A 24,067-nucleotide genomic window follows, 5' to 3' on the forward strand; every position below is an offset into this window, starting at 1 on the left:
CAAGCTCTACATCATTCTCAACAAGAGTTTTCGTTTTGGTTTACTTGAAGTTGCAATTTATAGTCATATTATAAATGAATGCGCCTGGAATTTGTTTTTATGCTGATCCAGTTCAATTCTGCATTTCGGATCATGAAGAATTGTATTATTAGATCAATTAAGTCCAGTAAGTAGAATGGTTTTGGACTAGAAATTTAGGCTACTCGTAATTCCAGTACATATGTGTGTATCAGGTTTTGAAGAACACGTGGGTCAGAATTGAAGAACTAAATAATCACCATTTGAGGAAATTCAAGATGCATAAATATAAGTATATTTATTACCATTCTTATTACCAGCAAAAGAAAACATGGCCATGTTCTGTCACTTGCATCTTGCTACTGGAGAGACCCCAGTTATGCAGTGTGTCTAGTGTAATATGTATAATAATCGTTACACGGGAAAATTTTAAAAACAGCTGTTGTGTGACAATCCATTTACTCAGCAGAAAGAATACTGTTTCCTCTTTTGGGATTATTGGCTCTGAGGCTCTTAGGTTCCTTCCAAAGTCTTCAGTTGCATTTTTTTTCTTCTCGAATTCAGTATTTTAACAAGCTTGTAAAATTGTACGTCTCTGATACATATGTGATATTCCTTGGCCTCAATATACTTTTCTATGCTATATTTTTAGATACTATAGAGCGCTGGTCATATACTTAACCATTCTATTTGCGAAAAGGTATGAATATTCTCGTATAACCGATTCAGTGATGAGAACGGTATTTCCAATTACTGCATCTCTCATATTTGTTGTTGACATTGCAAATATCACGTTCATTCCTTTGCTTCTATGAAAGTTTCGTTTCTGCTCGATGAAGTCGCCCACATCGTTAACTTTATCGTCTATACTTTCAAAAGGAAACAGCTGCTTTAGTTCATTCACAAACGCATTTAATCAACCAAACCCTAAAACGTCTACTACGCACATGCTTTGTTTACCATGTAGTTCCTAATACAGTATACTATCTTTCAGACACACGTGTTGTGCACGTGCATGCAATACGAAGGTGTTCAGTATCGTTAAATACTATACGATTCTGGCAATGTAAAGTTAACGGAGACAAACATGGGCATATGATAAACTGTCTGCATGTACTGAGAAGCCCTGTAGTAACCTTTTCTGTGCGTAGACCGGTAAACATTTGATCATCTTTGTATGCATATGTCGAAGACCCCAAGTAAAGGTCTGTGGCATTGAATCAGTGTCTCAATTTAATATCATACATTTTGTAGGTTTACGACTTTATCAGTGAGAACCTTTTCAGCTGGATAATAAAATAAAGCTTTACCTGGAGATAAATTAATTTTAGTAGGTATGTTTGTATGAATGTGTATACGACCTAATTAGATACGTATGCCTTTACAGATTTAGTTTCTCATTTTGGTGTGTGTGTGTGTCTGTGTGTGTGTGTGTGTGTGTGTGTGATGTTGATTCTTAACGTAGCTTTAACATTTTTTCAGTTATATCGCTAGGATGTATGCAGTGTAGCAGTTTATAGTGATGTTTAGCACTGGGGCAATATGCCACAGTCATGCAGCATGATGTCCCTCCCAGTTACATTTTCCTGACACCAGTCCAAACACTAATGTCTTAATGCTGAGCGTCTAGGGGTCAGCTGTTAGTACCATTTTTATAAGCCTTTAGTATGACTCGAGCGTGGTTCGAACCCGCAAACTCCCGCATCTGAAGCGGACGTTCTGACCATTTAGTTTACATGTATGGGCTTCTTGGGTTTTCCTTTGCAGGGGTGAATACATGTCTTACATACTGTATTTTTAAATTCAGCTTCGTTCAGATTCATTAATGTGGGGGAAACACATCTTTCTATCTATTTATCAATCATTCTTTAACACTCATTACATTATTGGGATGGCGAATAATAAATATGTACTTGTAAATTTCGAAATCTCTAGCGACAATAATTTCAAAATTATCAGTTATATGAAGGAATAGACTCTTGAGTTTGGAACCTGAAACTACATATGTCATTGTAAAACGGAATTATAATGTAGTGTATATTTTATCTTGAAACACACGTCTATGGAAAACAATGTCAGTTTACTACTTTTCTTTTAACGATTAGTTAAATTTTCAACAATATTTAAAAAAAATTGTTAACAGAAATTCACAGACAAATTCATACTTTTAATAAGTATATATTTAATTATTTCAGGGTGACACCAGAGGTGGGGAGAGATATCACCGCCAGGCCCTGCAGGTATTGAAGACTGGTCCACCTTGTGTCAATTTAGCAGAGGCACACCAACACCTTGGTTGGAATCTCTGTGTTCAAGGGCAAGCAGAAGAATCTCTTTGGTTAGTTTGTGGGATGTGATGTAATTTTCGCTGGAAGTATTTGTTGTTTTTAATAATCAGCAAATATTATTCCAGCTATAAGAATGACTGCTATTTAAAAAATGAAGCCTTGTAGACAGTTGCACTCAGATGTAGTGCATTAATTTGCACATACCAAAATAATATTGATTACAACTAAGATTGCTTATATTAATTAGTTGGTCAAATAACATTACCTTTTGCAACATAATCAGTTGTTTGTTTTATATAATATAGACTTAACCCTCCCCAACCTCAGTCAAAGGTTCACAGGTTTGATACCTGCACGGACCGGGTCAGGTTGGGAACCTTGCAAAAGGCTATTGCACTCCATTTCTTTGGCTTGATGAAGCAAACGTAGTGCTGTATGTGCCATTTAACCAAATAAACATGCTCAAGTGTTAGCATTATTGTCTGCAAATAGCTATTGCATTACACATCTGGCCAACCATCCACCAGTTAATGATGCCCTACTCACAACCTAGCTTTAGCTTGCTATGATTTGTTCCTCAAACCTGAAAGGTACCTAACGCATAGATAGACACAGAGGCATATTAATTTGGGGATGCTTGGTCCAAGGTCAAGACCACTGGAGTTTAAAATGTGATTTCCGTTGTGCATGATAAATATAGTTTCTTGGCCACATTTTTTATCAAACTTCTTTGGTCGACTACACTAGGGTACCTTATTGATTCTGAGGCTGAGAGGTGGAAAGTGAAGAAACAAGAGCCAACATTGTAATTTGTTTTGTTTGTGATTGGAAAATCAAGTTTCCTGGATTTAGTTTACACCAAAGCGTTGGGTAGCAGGGCTTTATAAAATTTTTATAGGCCAGCTTGCCCAAACTGACTGGAAAATTTAATTTGCCCATAGGAGATTTGAGCTTGCCCTAAATAGCAGCATAAGAACACGATTAAAATGTAAAAAAAATGTAAAATAACATGGTATGTAGTCTTGAAATTTGTTTGATTTTGCAAATAACCATTTTATTTTTTAAAATATTATTTCGACATTAACAGTTTATGTCAATTGATAAACTAAAACATATTATTCGTATATGTAGTTGCATATTTAGATAGATGTAAGGATGATAGAAAAGGAATTAATATGTTGCTAATGGAATGAATAGCTAGTTAGAAGTGCAGTGATATATATAAATGCTAACAGTCTCTTGTATTTTGACATTATCAAAGCTAATGAATGCATGTTTCGGAAATGTGAGTGGTTTGGGGTATTTCAGCACCCACTTGAATGATCTGATAACACGTATTGTTGCCCAAGAGCAAATATGTATATGTGTCCTATAATTACCATGTAAAACAATACAAGATAGCTCTTTTAGGTAAAATCCATGTGGCTAATTATTTCAGACGAGTTCCTTTAATTTCCAAACAAATCCGGAACATACATATCATGGGCTATTAACAACTTGTCAATTTGATTAAAATCAAGATTTATTTTTAAGAACATCTGACGGTCGCTGATGTAGGTTCATGTTTTGCATGCTTTCGAAATCCTGGTCCACATTGTTTAAGTAACTTATCAAGTAAAGTTTTGCATATCATGTTAGGGAGTGTTATCATTATATATCATATGTTCCGAATTATCTTCCACTTTTGCAAATGTGAATGTAGCACGTTCATTAAATGACCTAATGCTCATCAGAACTTGCCTTGTACAGATGTCCATAAGATCTATATTATGTAGGACATCTCCATTTTGATTAGATTAATCACCATGCCACTTTGAAATAGGTAATCAAAACAGTCCTTGTTGCATCGGACCATTCTTTCATAATCCAACTTTTGAGAGAGTTGGATAGCCTTGATCGAAGCCAGAAGGTCGGCCCGGCAGTTAGGGTGGTAAGAGTCTACTCATCCATTGGCTATAGTGAGAGTATAAATTAGGTTAGTCATGCATATTTACAAATATTATTATCAAAATGTAACTGGCAACAAGAAAGAACAATATAAATATGTATTTCCTATATTTCTAAACTTGTTTCGTATAGTAAGTATTCACATTATCACATCTGTACAGGAACATGTGAGACTCAACAAAGAAGATGAAAATGAAAAGCCTTGAAAGTGTATCGTGTTAAATAAAGGATCGATAGTTGAATGAAAGTATGGGTATCTATGTAATAGAAGAATGCCATAAATATAAACACTAAGTAAAGGTGTTGACATATTTACTCTTGCGAGATCACAAACTCTACATCTTGCAGAAAATAACTTAAAAACTGGACCTCCTCCCTCTTTTAAAATTTGGACTTGCCTATGTACAATTACCTTGCACATTTGTGCTTGCCAGAGCCTGATCTGAGCCTATCCCGATGGGACTAAAGTTCAAAAAGCAATGCCAGTAGAGTTAAAACTGTCATTTTGTGGTACATCCCTTTTATGAAAGTTTCTCGCACCCAGTATTTGTGGTTGGACTCCATTCAAGGAAGGGCAATGGCCAAAGTTACTGAACATGACATACATGGTTCCTGCATAATACTTTAACTTTAGCGGATACAGTTATTATGTAACTTCATTGTTATACATGTACTACACTTGGACAGTAGAAGGTCTCAAACACTGCTGTTGTTTGATAGGTCTAAGGCCAAGGTAGCTGGGAGTGTAATTGCAATATTTGAAACAAATAATGTTTAAAGACCGCTATTGTAGATTGTTTCTTTCCATTGCAAGATGACCGGAGACTCAGATATTTTATTTGGTTTGTTCACAGTACTATCAAGTAAACACTAAGTAAAGGTGTTGACATATTTACTCTTGCGAGATCACAAACTCTACGTCTTGCAGAAAATAACTTGAAAACTTGACCTCCTCCCTCTTTTAAAATTTGGACTTGCCCATGTGCAACTACCTTGAAAGTGACTTAAGACAATTGTAATAGTTAGATTTATTTAGATGACAAGCCATTCGTCAGACAGCTACTTTTATATTTAAACTGCAAAGATATTTCTGTATACGTGTTAAGAGCATTAGCAATGTCCTAATAAGTGTTACATCAATATGAAGTTATGTGTCATCAATCAAATTGTTGTAAATTGAATGTATGTACCTAATGACATTCACATTTTCGGTAGTGTATCATGCAGGTTTGAAAGGTTTCAGCACCAGATCCAAAGATCTTGGTATGTTTTCATAAAACTTTGATGATGAAATCAGTGCTGTTATTTCTAGAATATAATTGTCTGATTACCAATATGTGTGATGTCCTATAAATTGTGTAGTTTTGTTTACTAAACAATTTTGACAATGTATTACAATTAGTACAGACTATGTTTTATCAACAGGTGATGAACCTAATATTGAGACAAAGGCTCTGAATCAGAAATTGTCGTAGTCTGTATATCTAATTGGAATACATTTCAAAGAAATTTTAATTTTTTTTACATCGGCCTCTTTACACTATAAGTCCAAATTCCATTGACATTGATGTACTCCATGTACCGTACCCATTTTCGGCTCTTTTTTAGTTTGGGCTGGATTTTATTGCACAAAAGTCTAACAAAAAGTGAACGGTTTCAATCATATTCACACTGCTCATCATGGTGATTTCATTTTTTTTATAAAAACTGAATTAGATTGAAAATGATTAAACTAATGGATATAAGTGAAAGCTTTAAAAAATGTATTTAGTGAAAGGAGGTGATGTTAAAATGCATTTAGGATTATTACAGTATATTATACTTGGGTCCAATTGGAATATGAGAAGTCATCTTTACAAACTCTTTGAATATTCAGACATCCTAGCATTTATTTTACATACGACTTGATTTCCCTGGGTACTTCGTAACTGTAATTGGAACAGCCATTAATATGTGTTTTCTTTGAAACGAATAAATTATAACATGTTTGGTCTTTCTCTCCGCAGGCACCTAAAAAGATCTTTTGAAATGTCACAGTCCTTAGGAAATGAAAGAACAGTTCTTTGTTTGCAGTCTCTCAACTGTCTTGGTGTTGTCAATACTTTCTTAGGTGAGTATTGTATTTTATTTTATTAGCATTGTAAAATTTGTGAATCATATTTCAACAAATTATTTGTTTTATGATTTACTAATATGCAAATATGTTTTTGTTTGGATTTTATGCTATAGAAAAAGGGTGTTTGCTTGCATGCTACGCAACGTATACACAAATGTAGTGAAAGTTGTTTGATTAATTCCAGCACCAGTGATATCGCAATGCAAACAACAACAACAAATACTGTTAACAGTAAGCGAGGTTAAAATGAAACTGCATGCAAAGCAAAAACAAAGTTATTTCTTAGAATAATGGTATAAAAATCAATCCATCGTATCTGTTAGCACAAATCATTGCTTAGAACATGTTAGCTGTTAATATCTTGTTACGACTAAAGGTCTTACAATATGTAACAAAAAGGAAGTAAACCCAGCAATTAAAGTAAAATCAACAAAGAATATATCCCTTGAATACAACATTAAAATTAAAAAGACACTTGCAGCAGTATGAATTAAATGTTAACACAATCATAAATGACCGATCACAAGCGAAACTGTACAGAATGTCCTGATATAGCAGAACTATCTAATCGATAATATCTTTGGATTTGCTCTCAATAATCCCGCATCAATGTTTCAGTCCAAAAGGTCAATAAGGACTTTGAATTTCCAATGAATAATTAATTACACAATTATCCTAGAATTATTTTTGAACAGGAATATGATCTCTGAGTATAGATTCCCAAATACGCATGAAGTATGAATGAAAACAATTTTTTTTTATAAACCTATATATAATCATATTTCATTTGACCGTCTATGCAATAGATTACTCTGGAAAACCCACATTTCCGATGGCAAATTCAACAAATTTTCAACAAGCTCTCTTTCAGAACAGTCTAGGCTTGCAAAACGGTTAGGCACTGAACACAAACTTTAGTAAATATCTGTAAAACAAAACATGATAAAAGTCAGGTAGGCACAAACTCTATCTTTGGTCACGGACAATCAAGCACTCAGTATAAATTAATTACACATAAGAATCTAACCTAGATTCTGGAACCATTTGTACAATTAGTCGTTGAACTTTATAGCAAAGCAGATATCTAGATTGAGACCAGAACTTCTTGTACAATTAGTCGTTGGACTTCATGGCATACATAAAATTCTCGCTTCATCTCAAGTTTTAATATGAATAAAATTGTAGTAAACGTTTGTTCATTCAATTAATTGCCTAAAATCTTTTACTCCATAATACTGTTTGACTTAAAACGTTTAGAGCTGGTCTTCTGATAAATATTTTATTCTAACACTGATTATAAAAGTGTTATGATTGAATATAGAGTTGGTCTGCTGATAAAGGTTGAATTCAATCACATCGGAAAGTAACATTCTTTGTCATTGATTTACAACACGCAGAGATGATATTCTGAGAAAAAGCTTTATTCTAATAGTTTTGAGAATACGCTGCTTTCTAGTTGAATGGATGTCAAAATATATGGTATTAAAACTAACAATTAGCTGTCAGAATGTAAGGTGCCTTGAAATTTTGTTGCATTATACTGCACCGGAGACTGACATTTTCGCAATATATCAATAATCGAGTCTCTGATATTTTACAATGAGGAGAATTTAATCGTATTGGAAGATGTGAGGAACTGTATCATGATCTTATAAGAACATGCTTAAACAACTGTAATGAAGCATTACTGTTAAAGTGAACATTCATTCGTCAGGTCATCATTACGTCAAACTCTCAACTGCAGGATTCATATCCAATAAAATTAATATTCATTAGGATTATGGTATTATTTAGGTTCTAGAATTACTACAGGATTGATATCATTTAAGATTGGTATCCATTACGATTTATATCCATCATGACTGGTATCCATTACGACTGATATCATATAGGATTGAAAGTCATTAGGATTGATATTCATTACGATTGATATTCATTAGGACTATGAATTAACATTCTGAATATGTACAATTGTCAAATGTTAATTTAAAGCATATTAACCATTTACACTGTGAGATAAAGATGGTGGTCTCAGTCTACCCTGTCCACCATAAAACTTCACTCTTCTCCAATTCTTAGTCAACGGTATTCTGATCAATCACAAACTTCATGTTGCACATTGCCATGTCTGGAATAACATTTATTATTTGAGATGTTGAATAACGTTTCATGACGAAATGCTCTAGCTTCATCTTTTCCTTACACGAATGTTCAGGGCCTATGGGGAATCTTGACAATGATGATTATAGATATTATGCCTAGTAAGTGATTGTATAAATTGAAATATCATGGTCAATAATGACAAGGAATCTGTCTAAATAGCTTAAGATTTTAGGAAAATATTGTTTCAGTCATTAAACGTGACATATTTCCTTAATTTTGATTTGACAGGGAACTTTGAGGATGCAGAGAAATACTACCATGAATGTGTCCGTCGACACAAAATGAATTTAGAAGAAGAAAACCTTGAACGTTTTAAACAAAACAAGAAGCCTTTATCTGAGGATGAATTGCCAAAGTTTGGAGCAATTTACAACAACATGGGAGTCATGTATCAGCAGAGAGGTAACAATCAAAAGGCTCTGTACTACCATAAAAAGGGTTTGGACATTAATCGACAAGTCAGAGTCCCAACCGCATCTCTGCTAGTCTCAATCAATAATGTTGCAGCTGATTATTCATTACTGGAAAGGCGTGATGAAGCTGTAGAACTCTTAAAGGAAGCAGAATCAATTGTTCTGAAAGAGGTTCCACTAAACGAATCCAACATTAGTACAATCTATGACACCATTGGCAAGGTGTACCTTAAAAACAATGAATTTTCCAAAGCGAGAGGATATCTTGTGAAAGCAGTCCAGTTCCGGGAAGCAAATATGTCCTGTAGCCCGATGTATGCAGAAAGTGTTCTCCATTTGAGTCAAGCAGAAATGGGACTAAAAAACTACGAGTCAGCTAGAAATTTGGCAGAAAAAGTAGCGTCTATGAAAAACGACGTCACAAAAAGTATGCCACAGAACAGTTTTATATCAGAAGCATTAGAATGTCTTGTGGAAATATGCTTGCAGTCAAATAATGAGAATACAGGGCAGCTGCAAGAAACATATACAAAACTAGAGGAAGAGTTTAAGAGACTAATTTGTCTTCATGAGAACAAATGCAATGATAAATTGGTTCAGCATTTTACCAAAAGATTGAAATCCATATCAGAAAAGAATAAATGAAGCTGCAGTAGGCAAATTGGATATATCTGATATAATATGAAGTTGTCTGCAGTGATGATTCAGTATAAAATCACGGTTCCTTGCAAGAAGGCAAGATAGTATTATTACATGTATTATGCAGTGCAGATACTAGAATTGGAATAATTCAATTTATTTGGTATAGGCTCGGGATAATGATAATTGTTCATATGTGATCGAAATATAAATACGGTTTTAGAATAATATCCACACATGCCTAAATAAGTAAGCACACATTTCTGGTCACAGCCTTAAAAGATTATCCATTTAAAGCTTTGTATTTCAGAGATGAAAGCAGCTTCTAAAATCCACATCGTGATTGCCTTAGAACCTACCACTACGCATATGCATTGTCTCATTACTATACAATTTTGATAGCTTTAAAGCAGTCTCAAAAACGGACCTTGCTTATGTATTATTGGGCATGTCCAACTGGCAGAGCGATGGCACCACCAGCATAGAAAGCTCTCAACATGCAAGTTATGGGAACACAGGTTATGCCATTATAGACGTGTGCTTAAAATGAGGATCTTTCAATTCAAGAAATTTGCACAAAGAATAATTTACTAATTGAACAGTGGATGCGTTACATCGAATTAGCTAAAATTCTAAAAGTGCATAAGAAATGTTACTTTCAAAATCAGTCTTTACTTTCAAAACTTTAACAATAAGGTGGACCTAATGCAGCGCCTACTCTTTTGAAGCTTCAGGTTCTTTACAATATTGTATAACATATAAAAACTTATAAAACGACATGATTACAAACAGAACTCACAAGAAATTTACAAAATAGAAATATGCCGATAATAATAAAAAAGTAAACATATATAGTCTTTAACTCCTATTTGTAGTTGAAATATGTGCGTTTTAAGAACGGTCTTGATTTACCCTCTATCTACACTGTCTTAATAAGTAGTGGTTTAAACCATTGATAAAAATAACATTATAAAAGTAATGTCATGTCTCCAAAGAACAAATTTTAGTTATATACCTTTACAGGGTGCTGTAATATATAATTTGCTTGGTCTGACATATCTCCACAAATACATTTCCTTTTACAATTATAGATTTAATGATATTGATGGAAATAATCACGTAAAATGCAGTTTTGAACTGTAAATGATATTAGAGCTACTATCAGATGTTATCCTATTTCAGAATCTGTGACGTCAACATTATCCGTATAACAAAAGCAATTACTTGGATAATGTTTTCGCTCTATTTATTCTTTAATGCCCATAAACAACAGGAAACTGCAAGTTATAATGAAATATGATAGTGTATATTTTCTCTTATTAGTCAACTACCACACTTGTGAAAAGGCAGTGCATGCTTCTCATGGGTGACATTGCAAACATGATGGGTACATTTTTAATTCAGGTCCACGATTTTAAAAAACTCATTTAAAAGTTGATGTTTTACAATATCTAGCAGAAGGAAAGGGAAACCACGAATTGAAGTAAAACTAAGGAGCAAGTATTTCCATACAGGCCCAAAAGAAAATGCAAGAGTTCCTTACAAGTTTGTGAATTAATTTCAATTTATTCCTAAATGTCTTATCACAAATCCAAAAATATAGATGGAATATATACCAATATTCTTGAATGTCCTGATATATCAAAATGAAATAATCCAGAATGTTTTTGAATGAGTTCACAAAACTCCAACGTATTGTATTAGTCCAGAAGACAATGAGCACTTTAGTAAGTCCAATGAATATTTTAAATAAATAATTCCTCTCGAATTATATCTGATGTCAAGAATACAACAGCAAACTCTGAACATGGATTCCCACATAATGAATTAGAACATGAATTAATTATTTGTTTAACAAATCCATATTTATATACATTTTTACTTGACCTACATTGTAAAATCATAAAGTACTCCAGCGAAAACACCTGGTCTTATTGTAAACAAAAGACTGGCTTTAAACTCAAACGCTACATAAACACTTTGTTTACAACTTACTAACATGGACAAAAGTTTGCGATGTAAATATTCTGTTTACAACTTACAATCATGGACAAACGTAAAGCACACATTGTAAATTAAATACATATAAAAGGAATCTTAAGGTAAAAACGGTTTTGTATCGAGCTTTTCGTGCAACAGCTTTTTAAAAGATTGTCAAATGATAATTATTTTATAATGAGATTGACTCATTATCATCACACCATGGATTCACTTTTCAAAAATGAACGGGCTAATTTGTCATTTTTTAGTTTTGTCTCAAACCTCGACGTAACACAGTTAGCTTGAAAATAACGAAAAGATGTTACAACACCCAAGTAATTCCTGTTCTTTTGAAAACCTGTGGATTACTGGAGCCATGATGAGAACTTGTTGCTGATGACTACGTTTTGTAGGTCAGCAGATCTATCTGGGATATGGACCGTTATTTGTCGTTTCAAATAGAAATCCATGATAACAATAATGGTATTAACAACGGTGTCCATGTGTCCATATGAATTAGTTTACGTTTTCGTAGTATACAGCATAGTTATCAGGCCAAGCTCGAGGTAACCTTGACTGACAGAGTAGAATAAAATACTTATCAGTGTTTAACTGTTTTAAATTCGGTATAAGTCGTGGATTTGAGTATTAATATTTTTACCTAAATATGCAAGCAAACTAAAGGCATTTATCCCTAAATATCGTTTATTTTTCATTCTGAATATTTCCAACACAAAATATACTAAAGTGAACGTGTGTATGCTTTCATTAAAGCAATGATTGATGTGGCAACTTGCATCACAAAACCAGTTTCATAATATTTTTCAGAGATAAGGTGATTTTAATCCACCGTAGCTTTTTAAATGTAAGAAATTTTGGTTGATTTAAGATTCACCTGTCATTAGATCAGGCCTATCAACCTTTATGATTTGACCGTAATTCTAAATGAAATAGCCCTTAAATTACAACTTTTAGAATAATAGTAGAAAATATCAAATAGTCTTATTGATGTGGTCAAATCCAGATATTTCCTTGTTGGGATTTGGTCCAGGTCCGGGTTTTTATTGATTCAGTGGCGTTTGTTAGTGACGCATGCTTAATTTGCAGGTGTTGCTTGTCAGGGGTGTTATGCTTGTTATATGTTCATATTCTGTTTTCATTTTCAATAATGATTTATATAATGTTTTCATCTGTCGTTAGTGAAGTTTCACATGTTTATATTTAGTTGCTGGTATGGCCTTCAGTAGCATAAAACATCTTTAAATTGTGTTTATACCTATACCTGCCTTTGTATTTTGCCTAAATCGTCATAAAGATGTGTGCGCATATGTGAATGCCATTGTATATTGAGTATCTAGGATAATACAGTTCATTTGATTGTTCGTTTGCGTTTTGGCACGAGTGTATTTTAAAACGAATATGAGTGAATGTTTGGTATTTTGGCTGTTTCAGTGTAAGATGTCATTAGAGCTTACTTTGTGGTTGGTTGTTACAGCAGTGTAGAAAGTTTAATTAATAGATGGTACCATTTGGTGAATGGAATAAATGCCAATCAAAATTGATTATCCACTAAAATAAAATGGGCCAAATTTTGATCAGTTTGTGAAACTTTAAAAACAAGCAACATAACAGTCTTTTATTTCCTTTTATGAGCAATTTCTTTTATTAAACATAACTTGTCAGGCATTTAGATGTTCCCGACATCACCCAAATCAGCTAACGTTGGTAGAAGCCGTTTTCAGAATGTATTGCCCCGGTTTGGTCCCTTACTGTCATAATACCACCTGAACATATAAATAGTAATTAAATAACTTGCTGACGTTGATTAAGTAAACAATAAACTTTAAGGACCGTAGCAGCATAGCCACTGTTATGGGCAATAAATGGGCTGTTCCTGCCATTGTCCGTTGTATGTATGGTATGTTGTCCTGCCATTACCATGACTGGGTATTATGAACATGGAATATAAAGATGCGCTCAAAGCAGAAATGATAGAGAGTGCTTTAGATTAACTTGGCATTATTGTAAAATAAAATATTATTGTTAGCTTCACTGGTCACAGTTCAGATATCACATGTGATAGTATGTTGTACGTTGTCCGTTGTCCGTTGTATGTATGGTATATTGTACGTTGTCCGGTGTCTGTCCATACATTCAAGAGTTGTGTTATTGCTATTCCTCCTAACCCAGTAAGAAGACTGCGATGCAGCTTTAAACATACATTAATTTGATGGTTTAGTTGGTAATAACTGCAAATGATGCTACTCAGATCTCCAGTACCGGCGAGACATCGGCTGTCTTGAAAATCGTAACACTACCCCTTCTGAATGGATGCTCATACCAACATGGAGTGTTCACTTGAAAGCATAATTGGATTAATTAATCTCAATTGGGAATGGAGCCAATCTGATATCCAGTATGCCCTTGCAACTCTTCCTGAATGGAACGTGATATTTACATCGGATTTTCACCAGAAGATTTCTTCTGATATATGGTTGGTCCGGTATAAAACTAATGACAAACTGACATCCAATATTGCTACTAGGACAGTCATTTCTAAGCTCTTCTTATAGGAACTCTTCCTATGCGAAAACAGTCATATCAGTATTGGGTTTCATGGTCAGATTTGCTGTGAAAACTATTTGGCGATAAAAGACAATCGTGCCAATATGACATGAAATATAACTATCATAGCCGCTATTTTAAACATTTTGTTATTGCTACTTTTCAGTGGACAGTCATATTGAAACGGGTTTTCAGCAGAAATCTTATTATGACATCTTGATGGTTAAACATTCAAATGGTACTGATCGTATTTTCACTAAGATGTCATGTTGTCGATTTAGAAACCTTGTTAATTCTATTCATTCAAGATGAATGTTCATGTCGAAATGGTGTTTTCACCAAAAGACCTATGTTTCCTAATATTCCTTAGCATTTGAACAATTGCCGAGGATGACACACATAAAAGAAATGTGAAACCCGTAGTTGTAGTGATGTAGTAGATGAACAAGGTCAACTGCCAAATAATGATACTGTAAATCTTGCTAGTGGTTTAGATGATCAAATTCTAGGAAAATTTGATACTGGATAACTATCGTAGATAATAGAAAATATTGGAGGAACCATTAATAAATTATGGTTTTAATGTTAATTTGGACTTTATAAGAAAGATACAGAGATCGCTATCGAGAAGGTAAGATTAGAATATGCATCAAATCCAGAGGAAGGTCCTTGTTTAAATGAGAATCACCAAGCATAGTGGTAGAAACGTTAAGTACACAGTACAATACGGAAACAATCTTGAGAATTAAGAGTAATTGGCGAAGAAACCGATGAGGAATTCACCTTAGCAAACCTATAAATAGAATATAATTCTAGATGATCATAAGAAATTACAAATAATTTGACTCAGAAATATTGGACAACAAAAATAAAACGAGTTGAAAAAATTGTTGAAAACATAAAAGCACAATAATCTGTACATCGAGCACGATAGGAAAATATCAGGAGAACCTTAGAAATAAGTTTCAAGTAAAAACTAGCAATAGCTACAACTACATCAGTGATTATGTTATACATTGTTTTGTATATAGAACGGGTTAGGTAATGTAAGATTCAAAATAGGCCCATAATTAAATCCAGTCGAAGGTTATGTAGATGAAATATGCCTATCACTTTCTACCTTAAATATACATATTTGATTTTCATGCAGGACAAATTTTAATAAAAGAAATAAGCCATTATGTAGTTGATGATCTACTTCTCCGTTGTGGTACATCTATTCTTAGATTATAGATATGTTGTCTCTTAAGGCTCTTTTTACGCATACTGCCGACAATTGTTGATCCTTAATTGAGTATTTTCAACGATTAGGCTTACAAAACTTGACTGCGTTTTCAAAATTGTTTAATTGGTGTATATATTTCATTAAGTTGTTTACCTCTTACACCTAATTTTGTTTTAATTTAAAACGATTTGCGCATGTGTATCACTAACATGCCGTAACATTCTTGCAAGTTTTATCCCAGACAAGACAGCTAATATATTTCTTGATAATTTTCTCACAAACATGCAGTGCATACACTTTGTAAAGCAATGCTCAGATGTTGGTGTGGTGAATATAAAAGAACTGAAAATCTTCAAAACGTCGGCGTCGAAAGCTATATTTTGTGCACCAGTGGAGAAGACGCTAACTTTCTGGTAGTAATAAATCGAAATAACATTCCTGATGATGATGATGATGATTATTGGTTTTTACGACCAGAGAGAGAGAGAGAGAGAGAGAGAGAGAGCAATTGCTACGAACTATACGCACCCAGGATATCAGTTCTGATACACTTATTGTCAAGACGAGGAGTAAACATGCACACGTTTCTTATTTGATATCAAATGGGTCTCCAAATTGAAATGAATGAAAATTAAATACAATAAGACACGTTGATAAAAACGTATTTGTTCCAGTGCGCATTTCTCCCCCTACCCACGCATTTTTCATCGGCATTATTTACCTGGCATAACCAAATTGAAGGAACTCATTTATATGCCATTATTATTTAATTATTTTGTTTTCTAAACGTGTGGTATTTACCGCTGAATATGTTGTTTATTCAGTGATTAATATAATCAAGAAAACTGCTAGAGACTCAATTGGGGTGGGGGTATGCCATAATTTTGAGTTTATTTATCACAGTCTTAAATTGTTATTAAATGACATGGAGATTAACGATGGTCCATTATGAATGTTCACATATCTACCATATCATGTTCTCTTTATATATTGAAGTTTGTAATCCTCAAACTCTTCTGCTTCACATAAACAAGTTCGTTTGACACTGAATTTCAAGTTGACATTGTTGCATTTATATTCTTGTAAACATGTATGCATAGGACTTTATATTGGAGATCCGGAACTTTTTTTAATTAAACTATTGATAATAAGGTGAGAATAAAGAGAGATTATGAATGCAGATCGGATAATAGTTCGGATTTTTATAATCTGAATTACATTGTAGATGTGCTGAACCTCAATATATTTCAGTTAAGTAATATCTATCCTTTGTTATAGGTATAACACATATTGATGAAAGTATAATGCTGTTCTGACGCATGTTGACAACAATTAAGGAAGCAAACATTATTAAGTCTTCAGGTCTGTTCTTTTAATCAAAATAGGTGAGTTTAAGAGCACTCTATGATGAGATCACAATGTCCTTGTGTCTAAGATGTATGAGCAATTCGTGGCATGGAATTAGTACTCAAAAGAACATTGTCTTTAATACTTGGTTTTTAGAGTGGGAACAAAGAGAGTGCTGGCTTCGCAAGTTTCGAGATGGTGTGTACACATGGGTGAGGTCGGATGGGCATATTGGACTGGAGCAAGTCAACGAATCTTATGATAGTAAACAGATTTTGGGTTTGGTTCTGGATCTAAGGCGGTAGCCAGTGAAGATTACAGCTGAGGAGGAGGTGCGCTCACTTTTTCGTCATCTGAAGATGATCGCAGCAGCCATATTTTTGGGAACAACCAAATGAAAGTGAGTTACAAAAGACCATTTTTTAAAGTACTTAGGAACACTCAAGTATCTTAGACACAGAGACACAGTGATCACATTCAAAAGGGCTCTCAAAACTCACTTATTTCGACTGCAAGAACAAACTTAAAGACCTAATAATGTTTCCTACCTGAAATATTCTCAGCATGTGTTTTAATTTTTTAATGTTTTTCTAATTTCGTATTGTTTGTTTTTGTAATAATATGATTATGTTTCTTATCTTATAGATGTTGTCTAATGTTGTAAAGCGCTTAGAGCTTCTAAAGATTAGGCGCTATGCAAAGTCCTCATTATTATTATTATCATTATTATTATTATTATTATTATTATTATTATTATTATATTTCCTGCGGCGGTTCGAGTCTAGGATTTAGCCAATGTGGGTATGTGAGAAAGCTTGCCAGTAGCTTCTCGTGGGTCGGTGGTTCTTTCCGGTGTTTTCCCGGGTTCTTCCTCCACCATTGATACTGGCCGCTATGTATAGCCTATCGTGTGCTGAAAAATGGCGTTAAACCCCACAACAACAACAACATTATTATATTTCTTTATCAAATTTTGTTGTTGTTGTTGTTGTATTTTTTTTTTAACTTAAACTGGATTTAACTGCCCTCAAACATGTTTTCTTGTTTTCTGTTTTGAATCAGAATTTCGCTTTTCTCCTGACCTGAATCTGATTTTCCTCGATACGGACCCTTTTTTTAATATCGTCTCCGAATTTTTTTTTTTAAAATAATGCTTTATCCGGTCCCATTCCGCAACGGGCTTTCTAATAAGTATTTGTTCCATTTATTATTTAAAGGATGATCGTTGTAAAGAGCTTTCTGATTGGTCAAAATTTTGTACTTGCCCAATGAATCGTTGCGTAACGGAAACTGACAGGAATGCTAAACAGGGCGGTTCGAGCGGGATACGAGTTTGAAAAATGTGCGGTAAAGAGAATAGCTTGAATGCAAAGTCGATGGGAACGTAAATTAGTCAGTCTGTATGAAACTGAACGCCATGACTAGCATTTTGCTTTTTGTGCCATAAACAGCTCTACAGTAGCGGCTAACGTGCTAAATAGGACAAGGAATTGAACCAGGATGATATCAATAACTCATAACTAATTAACTTCCAGGATGAATTTAAGGAGGACAGCTTATATATAACTGGTGGGAATTCTTGCGAAATACCAATGTCTATCAAAGATCGTCATATCTTTGCGGAATTTTCTTGGCCTACACGTGGAATCATTGTTCAATATCGTGCGGCATTATTGTGTATATTATCAAAATATTCTAGGTGTGTTGGAATTCAGTGTAAAATAAGAGTAATTATATCATGATATATGTTATGTCATGGCTGCTTATGGAACAAGGACTAATTCAAGACACCACAACAGCATCATAGTTTGTACATTAATCAAAAATCAAGTTGCAGTACAAGTGACATAGCAGGCTTTTAGAATTTCTTCTTTTCATGTCTCAAATGGATGCTTTTCTGTAATTTTGCATTATTTTCACAGTTGAATTTTTAAATGCAGATCAATATTTTATATATGTTTATGTGTTCACAGATGCATGCGCTTGTATTACAGGTTTGATACTTTGATTTTTAAAATCACTTAATTATTTAGTGTCAAGCCAGATTCTTCACATGTTGTATATACTGTAAATATTGTACATAACAGATAGAAGGCCTCAAAGTAGATTACTTCTGTAATTAAGTTACCTTCTCTAAATAAAGTCATTATTATTATTTTTATTATTATTATTAACTCTCATATCTCTAGCCTTGTATGTCATATAATTACAACATTTGTAAAAAAAAAAAAAAAAAAAAAATCATGCAAATTTAATATCACCTTGGTTAGTAAAGTCCTGTTTAAGACATATCCATTATTAATCTGAAATGTCTGAAAAACTTCTGAAACTTCAGTCAAATACTATATAATGATAAAAATTGTAGTGAAATCTCACAAAAGTTTTTGTCAAATATTTGTGAAATCTCACCTGACTTTTCATTGAAATGAAAAAGACTTAAGTGGTGCCATCATAGATTAGGCTTTGTATGTGAGAAAGAAAATGAGGACAAGAAAAACCTGAATCTTATTTGATAATGTCTGTCAAAATAAAATTTATGATCCATTTTAAAAACTGGTGAATATTCATCAGTGATTCCAAATAATGTCTAAGAATCATTAGGCAGTTTAATAGAAACTGAAGCAGATTTTTGTATGGTTTAGACAAAGCGCTTTAAAAAACCCCATCTGAAATCTGCCTTAATTAGGCCTGGAAAATTTTGTACGGGATGAACTATTGCCAAATTCCATACGAACTATTTACAAATTCCATATGGTATATTTGCCAACTCCATATGGACTATTCACAAATTCCATATGGAGTACTGCCAAATTCCATATGGAGTATTCACAAATTCCACATGGACTATTCACAAATTCCATATGGAGTACTGCCAAATTCCATATGGAGTATTCATAAATTCCACATGGACTATTCACAAATTCCATATGGAGTACTGCCAAATTCCATATGGAGTATTCACAAATTCCAAATGGATTTATTGCCAAATTTCATATGGAATTTTAATTTTATTCCATATGGACAACATACAGATCTCATGGACTAATTAGCATATTCCATGAGATTTTCCGTATGGAGTCCATAACATTTCCGTATGGATACACTGAAATCCATAAGAGTCCTTCAACTATAGAATAGAAATGTCCATATGAATATTTCTGTAAAAGTACATATGAATTCCATATCCATTCCATGTGGAAAATTTCGTACAGGCACAAACTCTTAACTGCAGGATTCATATCAATTAGGAATGATATCCATTAAGATGTATATCTTTTTGGATCAATATCCATTTGGATTGTAATCCAATAGGATTGTGATCCATTACGATTGATATCCATTGTTATCCAGTATGATTGATATCCATTAGTCTTATGTCACTTGTTTAGGCTCGAATAAACAGTAACACAAGAAAGAGTGAAAATGACAAGCTTTGAAAAAATACAATAATTTTTTTCCCTGGAAAAATTCTGTAAAAATGGAAAAATATGAACTTACGGTTTTATAGAATCATATCCAAAAGTAATCGAAGAATAATACAAGAATAAAATTTTAGTCCAAATAACAAAATGTTCTACTGATTTCACGTTCAAATCCCAAACAAGAATCCACGATGGAAGACGATGATGTATGCTGCAATCTGTAGTGTTGAGGTCTACAGTTCCTTGTAAAAACAAGAATTATCATTCCGGTTTCTTATAGCTGAATACAATTTTATAACAAAAAACTGTGCTTGTTCCACAATATTACATGAGCACACATATTTTCCAGAAAAATAACAGAATTGATCCTTTTGAATCCAAATAATTTGAAATAACTCCAAACCAAGTAATTTGAAATAACTCAAAACAACACAACATACAATTAAAAGTTTAACAGCCCAGCTTCTACTGAGGTTAATTCTCAAAAACATGGCTTATATCGTCTTTCTAAAACATAAACAAAGGGTCACTTGATCATCTTCTCGAAGGGTATAAAAGCAAGTACTTGTTACAGATCACGTTTACCCAGTGTGACCCTGACGAAACCCAATCATTTTAAAATAAAACAGAACTTGTTTGCAATGGTTGCTACAAAATTTTTAAACAAGGTCAGAATTTATATCAGCACCTGGTGTTTATAAACTAACAGTCATGGTCAAACTATTTTCTGACAAAAGTATCATCTCTAGTAAATTTACATTACAATATCATGTAATGAAAAATAAAAAAATTAAAACTGACAATTAAATTGAAATAAATACATGTTAAATCAGATACAAGTAAATCAAATATACATAACAATTAGGTTCCTGAAATATGTTCTGAATCTGTATATTTGTCAGTTTGACTTTCAAAGCAAATTCAGCATTTACACTGAGAGCAACAAATAACACATAAATCTAGTCTCTCCACCATAAAACTTTACACCATTCTTACTCAAACATATTCTGACAAATCAAAGGCATAGTTTTTTTTCTCACATTTCACATAACGCTTCCAAGTCCTGCGAAACATTATTATTTGAGATGCTGAGTAACATTTTATGATCAATTTGTGTTAAATGTATGTTTAGGCCTTTGGGGATACATGCCGATGATGAATCTGGATTTCATGTTCGTAAATGCTTTGTCTTAATTAAAGTTTCTTTTTGACTAGTGACAAGGTATCTGTCTAAATTGGGCATGTCCAACCTATGGACCACTGCCTTGTCCTTCACATTGTGTGGGTCACTGCCAGGTAGTCAGTCCTTTTTGAAAATGTGTATTTTAATTAATATGCATAATTAGTGATAAGGAACTGTTCTTGCTAATGCAGCACATGACCTTAAGAATTTTATCTGTTTTGGACATCTGTCAAGAAAAGGTTGGATGCTGCTGGTCTAAATAGTTTCACATTTTAGGTAAATCATTTTTTTTCAGTCAGTAACCTGACAACATATTTTCTTAATTTTGATTAGGCAGGGAACTTTGATGATGCAGAGAAATACTACCTGGAAAAAAGTATCTGTTGGCACAGAATAAATCTATAAGAAGAAAACCTTGAATGTGTTAAACATAAATGAAATTTTTATCTGAGGAAGAACTGCCAAAATTTGGAGCAGTTTACAACAACATGGGAATTATGTATCAGCAGAAAGGTGACAATGAAAATGCTCTGTATTATCATAAAAGGGTTTGGATATTAAGAGACAGGTCAAAACCCCAATCACATCCTTGCTAGTCTCACTCAACAATGTTGCAAGTGACTACTCATTACTGGGAAGGCATGAAGCTTTAGAACTTTTACAGGAAGCAGAGTCAATTGATTTGAAAGAGGTTCTGCCAAATGAATCAAATCTTAGTATAATCTGTGACAGAATGGGCAATGTGTACATCAAAAGTAATGAATTTTTGAAAGCTAGAAGATATCTGGAAAAGGCAGTCAAGTCTCGGGGAGCAAATATGGCAGGTAGCCCGATATATGCAGAAACTGTTCTGCATTTTAGCCAAGCAGAAATGGGACTGAAAAACTATGTGACAGCTAGTAATTTGGCAGAAAATGTAATGTCTATGACAAATGAGGTCACCAAAAGTATGCCACAAAGCAGATGTATATCAGAAGCATTAGAATGTCTTGTGAAAATATGCTTGCATTTAAATAATGAGAATATCATGCAGCTACAAGAAACATATTAACTTAGTCTAGAAGAAGAGTTAAAAAGACTTATTTGTTTCCATAAGAACAAAGATAAAGAAACATTGGTTCAGGATTTTACAAAGAAACTGATGTTAATTCAGAAGAAAGTGAGTGAAGAAGGTAAATTAGATACAACCGCTGGAAGTATTTTACAATGAGGAAACTGATAGAAAATGGTCAATGGAAACGATTTTATTTTATTTAGTATGGATTGGGATGTGGGTAGAGTAAATTGTCATCTGTGACTGTAATATCACACATAGATGCACGAGCACACACACATTTCTGGTCAAACGTTTAAAAGATTATCCATTTAAAGTTTACATAACTCAGTCCCAGCATGCCTCAAGAGATTGAAGCAGCTTCTAAATTCCACAAAGTAGTGATTGACTTAGAACCTACCACCATGCCTGAACATTGTCTTATTACTAAACACTATTGGGTCGAAAGTGAAATGGTAGAGAGAATGAACCACCCAAGTTTAGAGGTCACAAAATATAGAAAAAGAGTTAACTTTTTATGTATATTCATGTGTTGGAAACACAGTCGATGATATCACATTTGATGTTGTTAGATTTCATCAAAGGAAATTTACACAAATTATAACGTTAGTTGCACATTGTTGGTATTACATTGAATAGCGAGCGACATAATGACATAAAGGAGGAAATAAAATTTACAGTCATTTTAATTTAAATATCAAGGTTTTACTAATGCCATTTTATGAATGTACACTTTTTATGAATGATGATAAAATTTAGTAAGGTTGTACTGTAGTATTGGCATCCTATCATTCTCATTGTTAGTGCTAACATTGTCAATTTCAAAATCAGCTCTCGGTGTATTTTGAATACTTAATGAAATTAGTTTACTTTTTCTTCTAAAAGAAATTATTGCCTAAACTGTTCTTTTTGCACATAATTTCTAACAATAACTGTTTAGACCATTTCTAAATTTAGCCTGATGGGAGCTATGACCTCCCCATACTGAACCAGTTGTTGTTATCTACCATTATGGGGTGCTGCAATATATTTATTTAGTGATTTGTATTATTTCCATGGATACACATTCTTGTACGTTTATTAAACAGATAGCTTGGTAGTAATAATCATTTCAGACATAGTGTTGAATTACTAATGACATTGCAACTTCCATAAAATATATTTCCTGACAATTTATTTCAAAATATTTTAGTCAACATTATCCATTTAATAGATGCATCCCTCTTTTAATTTTTAAATATTTATATTTATTTGCCTACATCTATTTAGTTATCAATAATACATGTAATAAAATACAATACATGTAATAAAATAATGGTCAATGATTATCTCCCCTTATTAATCACATACTGTACTTGTGCAAAAGCATGCTTCCTCATGGAAGATAATGTAAACAAGCTGGACTCATTTTAAGTCATGTCCATTTTTCAAAAAAACTTTTTTACAAGTTGATGGTTATGGTTTCTTTTCAGACTTCAGTGTTTCAGCCTTTGTTAGAGTATTGGTGTAGGTATCAAAGACAGGAATTTTACAGTAAGAAAGGCTAGTTATTGCATTTGTGTGTGCAAATAACATGTAAATAATACTATGTAAATGATATTGCTTGTTTTATTATGATGTTGGCCCACTTTTTCAAAACAAAGTGGGCCAGTTGGCCCCGCTTGTTCTCAAATGTTATTTTGAAAACAATAAAAGGCTGAGATGGTA

At 33.3% G+C, this 24,067-nt stretch overlaps 1 protein-coding gene across 1 annotated transcript in view; it reads left to right on the forward strand.

Moving 5' to 3' along the window:
• LOC149786280 (uncharacterized) overlaps window positions 1-22,357 on the forward strand; it is a 41,455-nt gene extending 19,098 nt beyond the window's left edge. Inside the window, exons 6-9 of the mRNA XM_089975919.1 lie at window positions 2,214-2,356; window positions 6,260-6,363; window positions 8,761-9,539; window positions 21,854-22,357. Coding sequence (XP_089832045.1) covers window positions 2,214-2,356; window positions 6,260-6,363; window positions 8,761-9,539; window positions 21,854-22,357 — 1,530 coding nt within the window. The remainder of the gene's footprint in view (window positions 1-2,213; window positions 2,357-6,259; window positions 6,364-8,760; window positions 9,540-21,853) is intronic.
• The last annotated feature ends 1,710 nt before the right edge of the window (window positions 22,358-24,067 follow it).

This window comes from Sinohyriopsis cumingii, chromosome 12 (assembly GCF_028554795.1).
Source record: "Sinohyriopsis cumingii isolate HCF-2022 chromosome 12, ASM2855479v2, whole genome shotgun sequence".
Taxonomy (NCBI): domain Eukaryota; kingdom Metazoa; phylum Mollusca; class Bivalvia; order Unionida; family Unionidae; genus Sinohyriopsis; species Sinohyriopsis cumingii.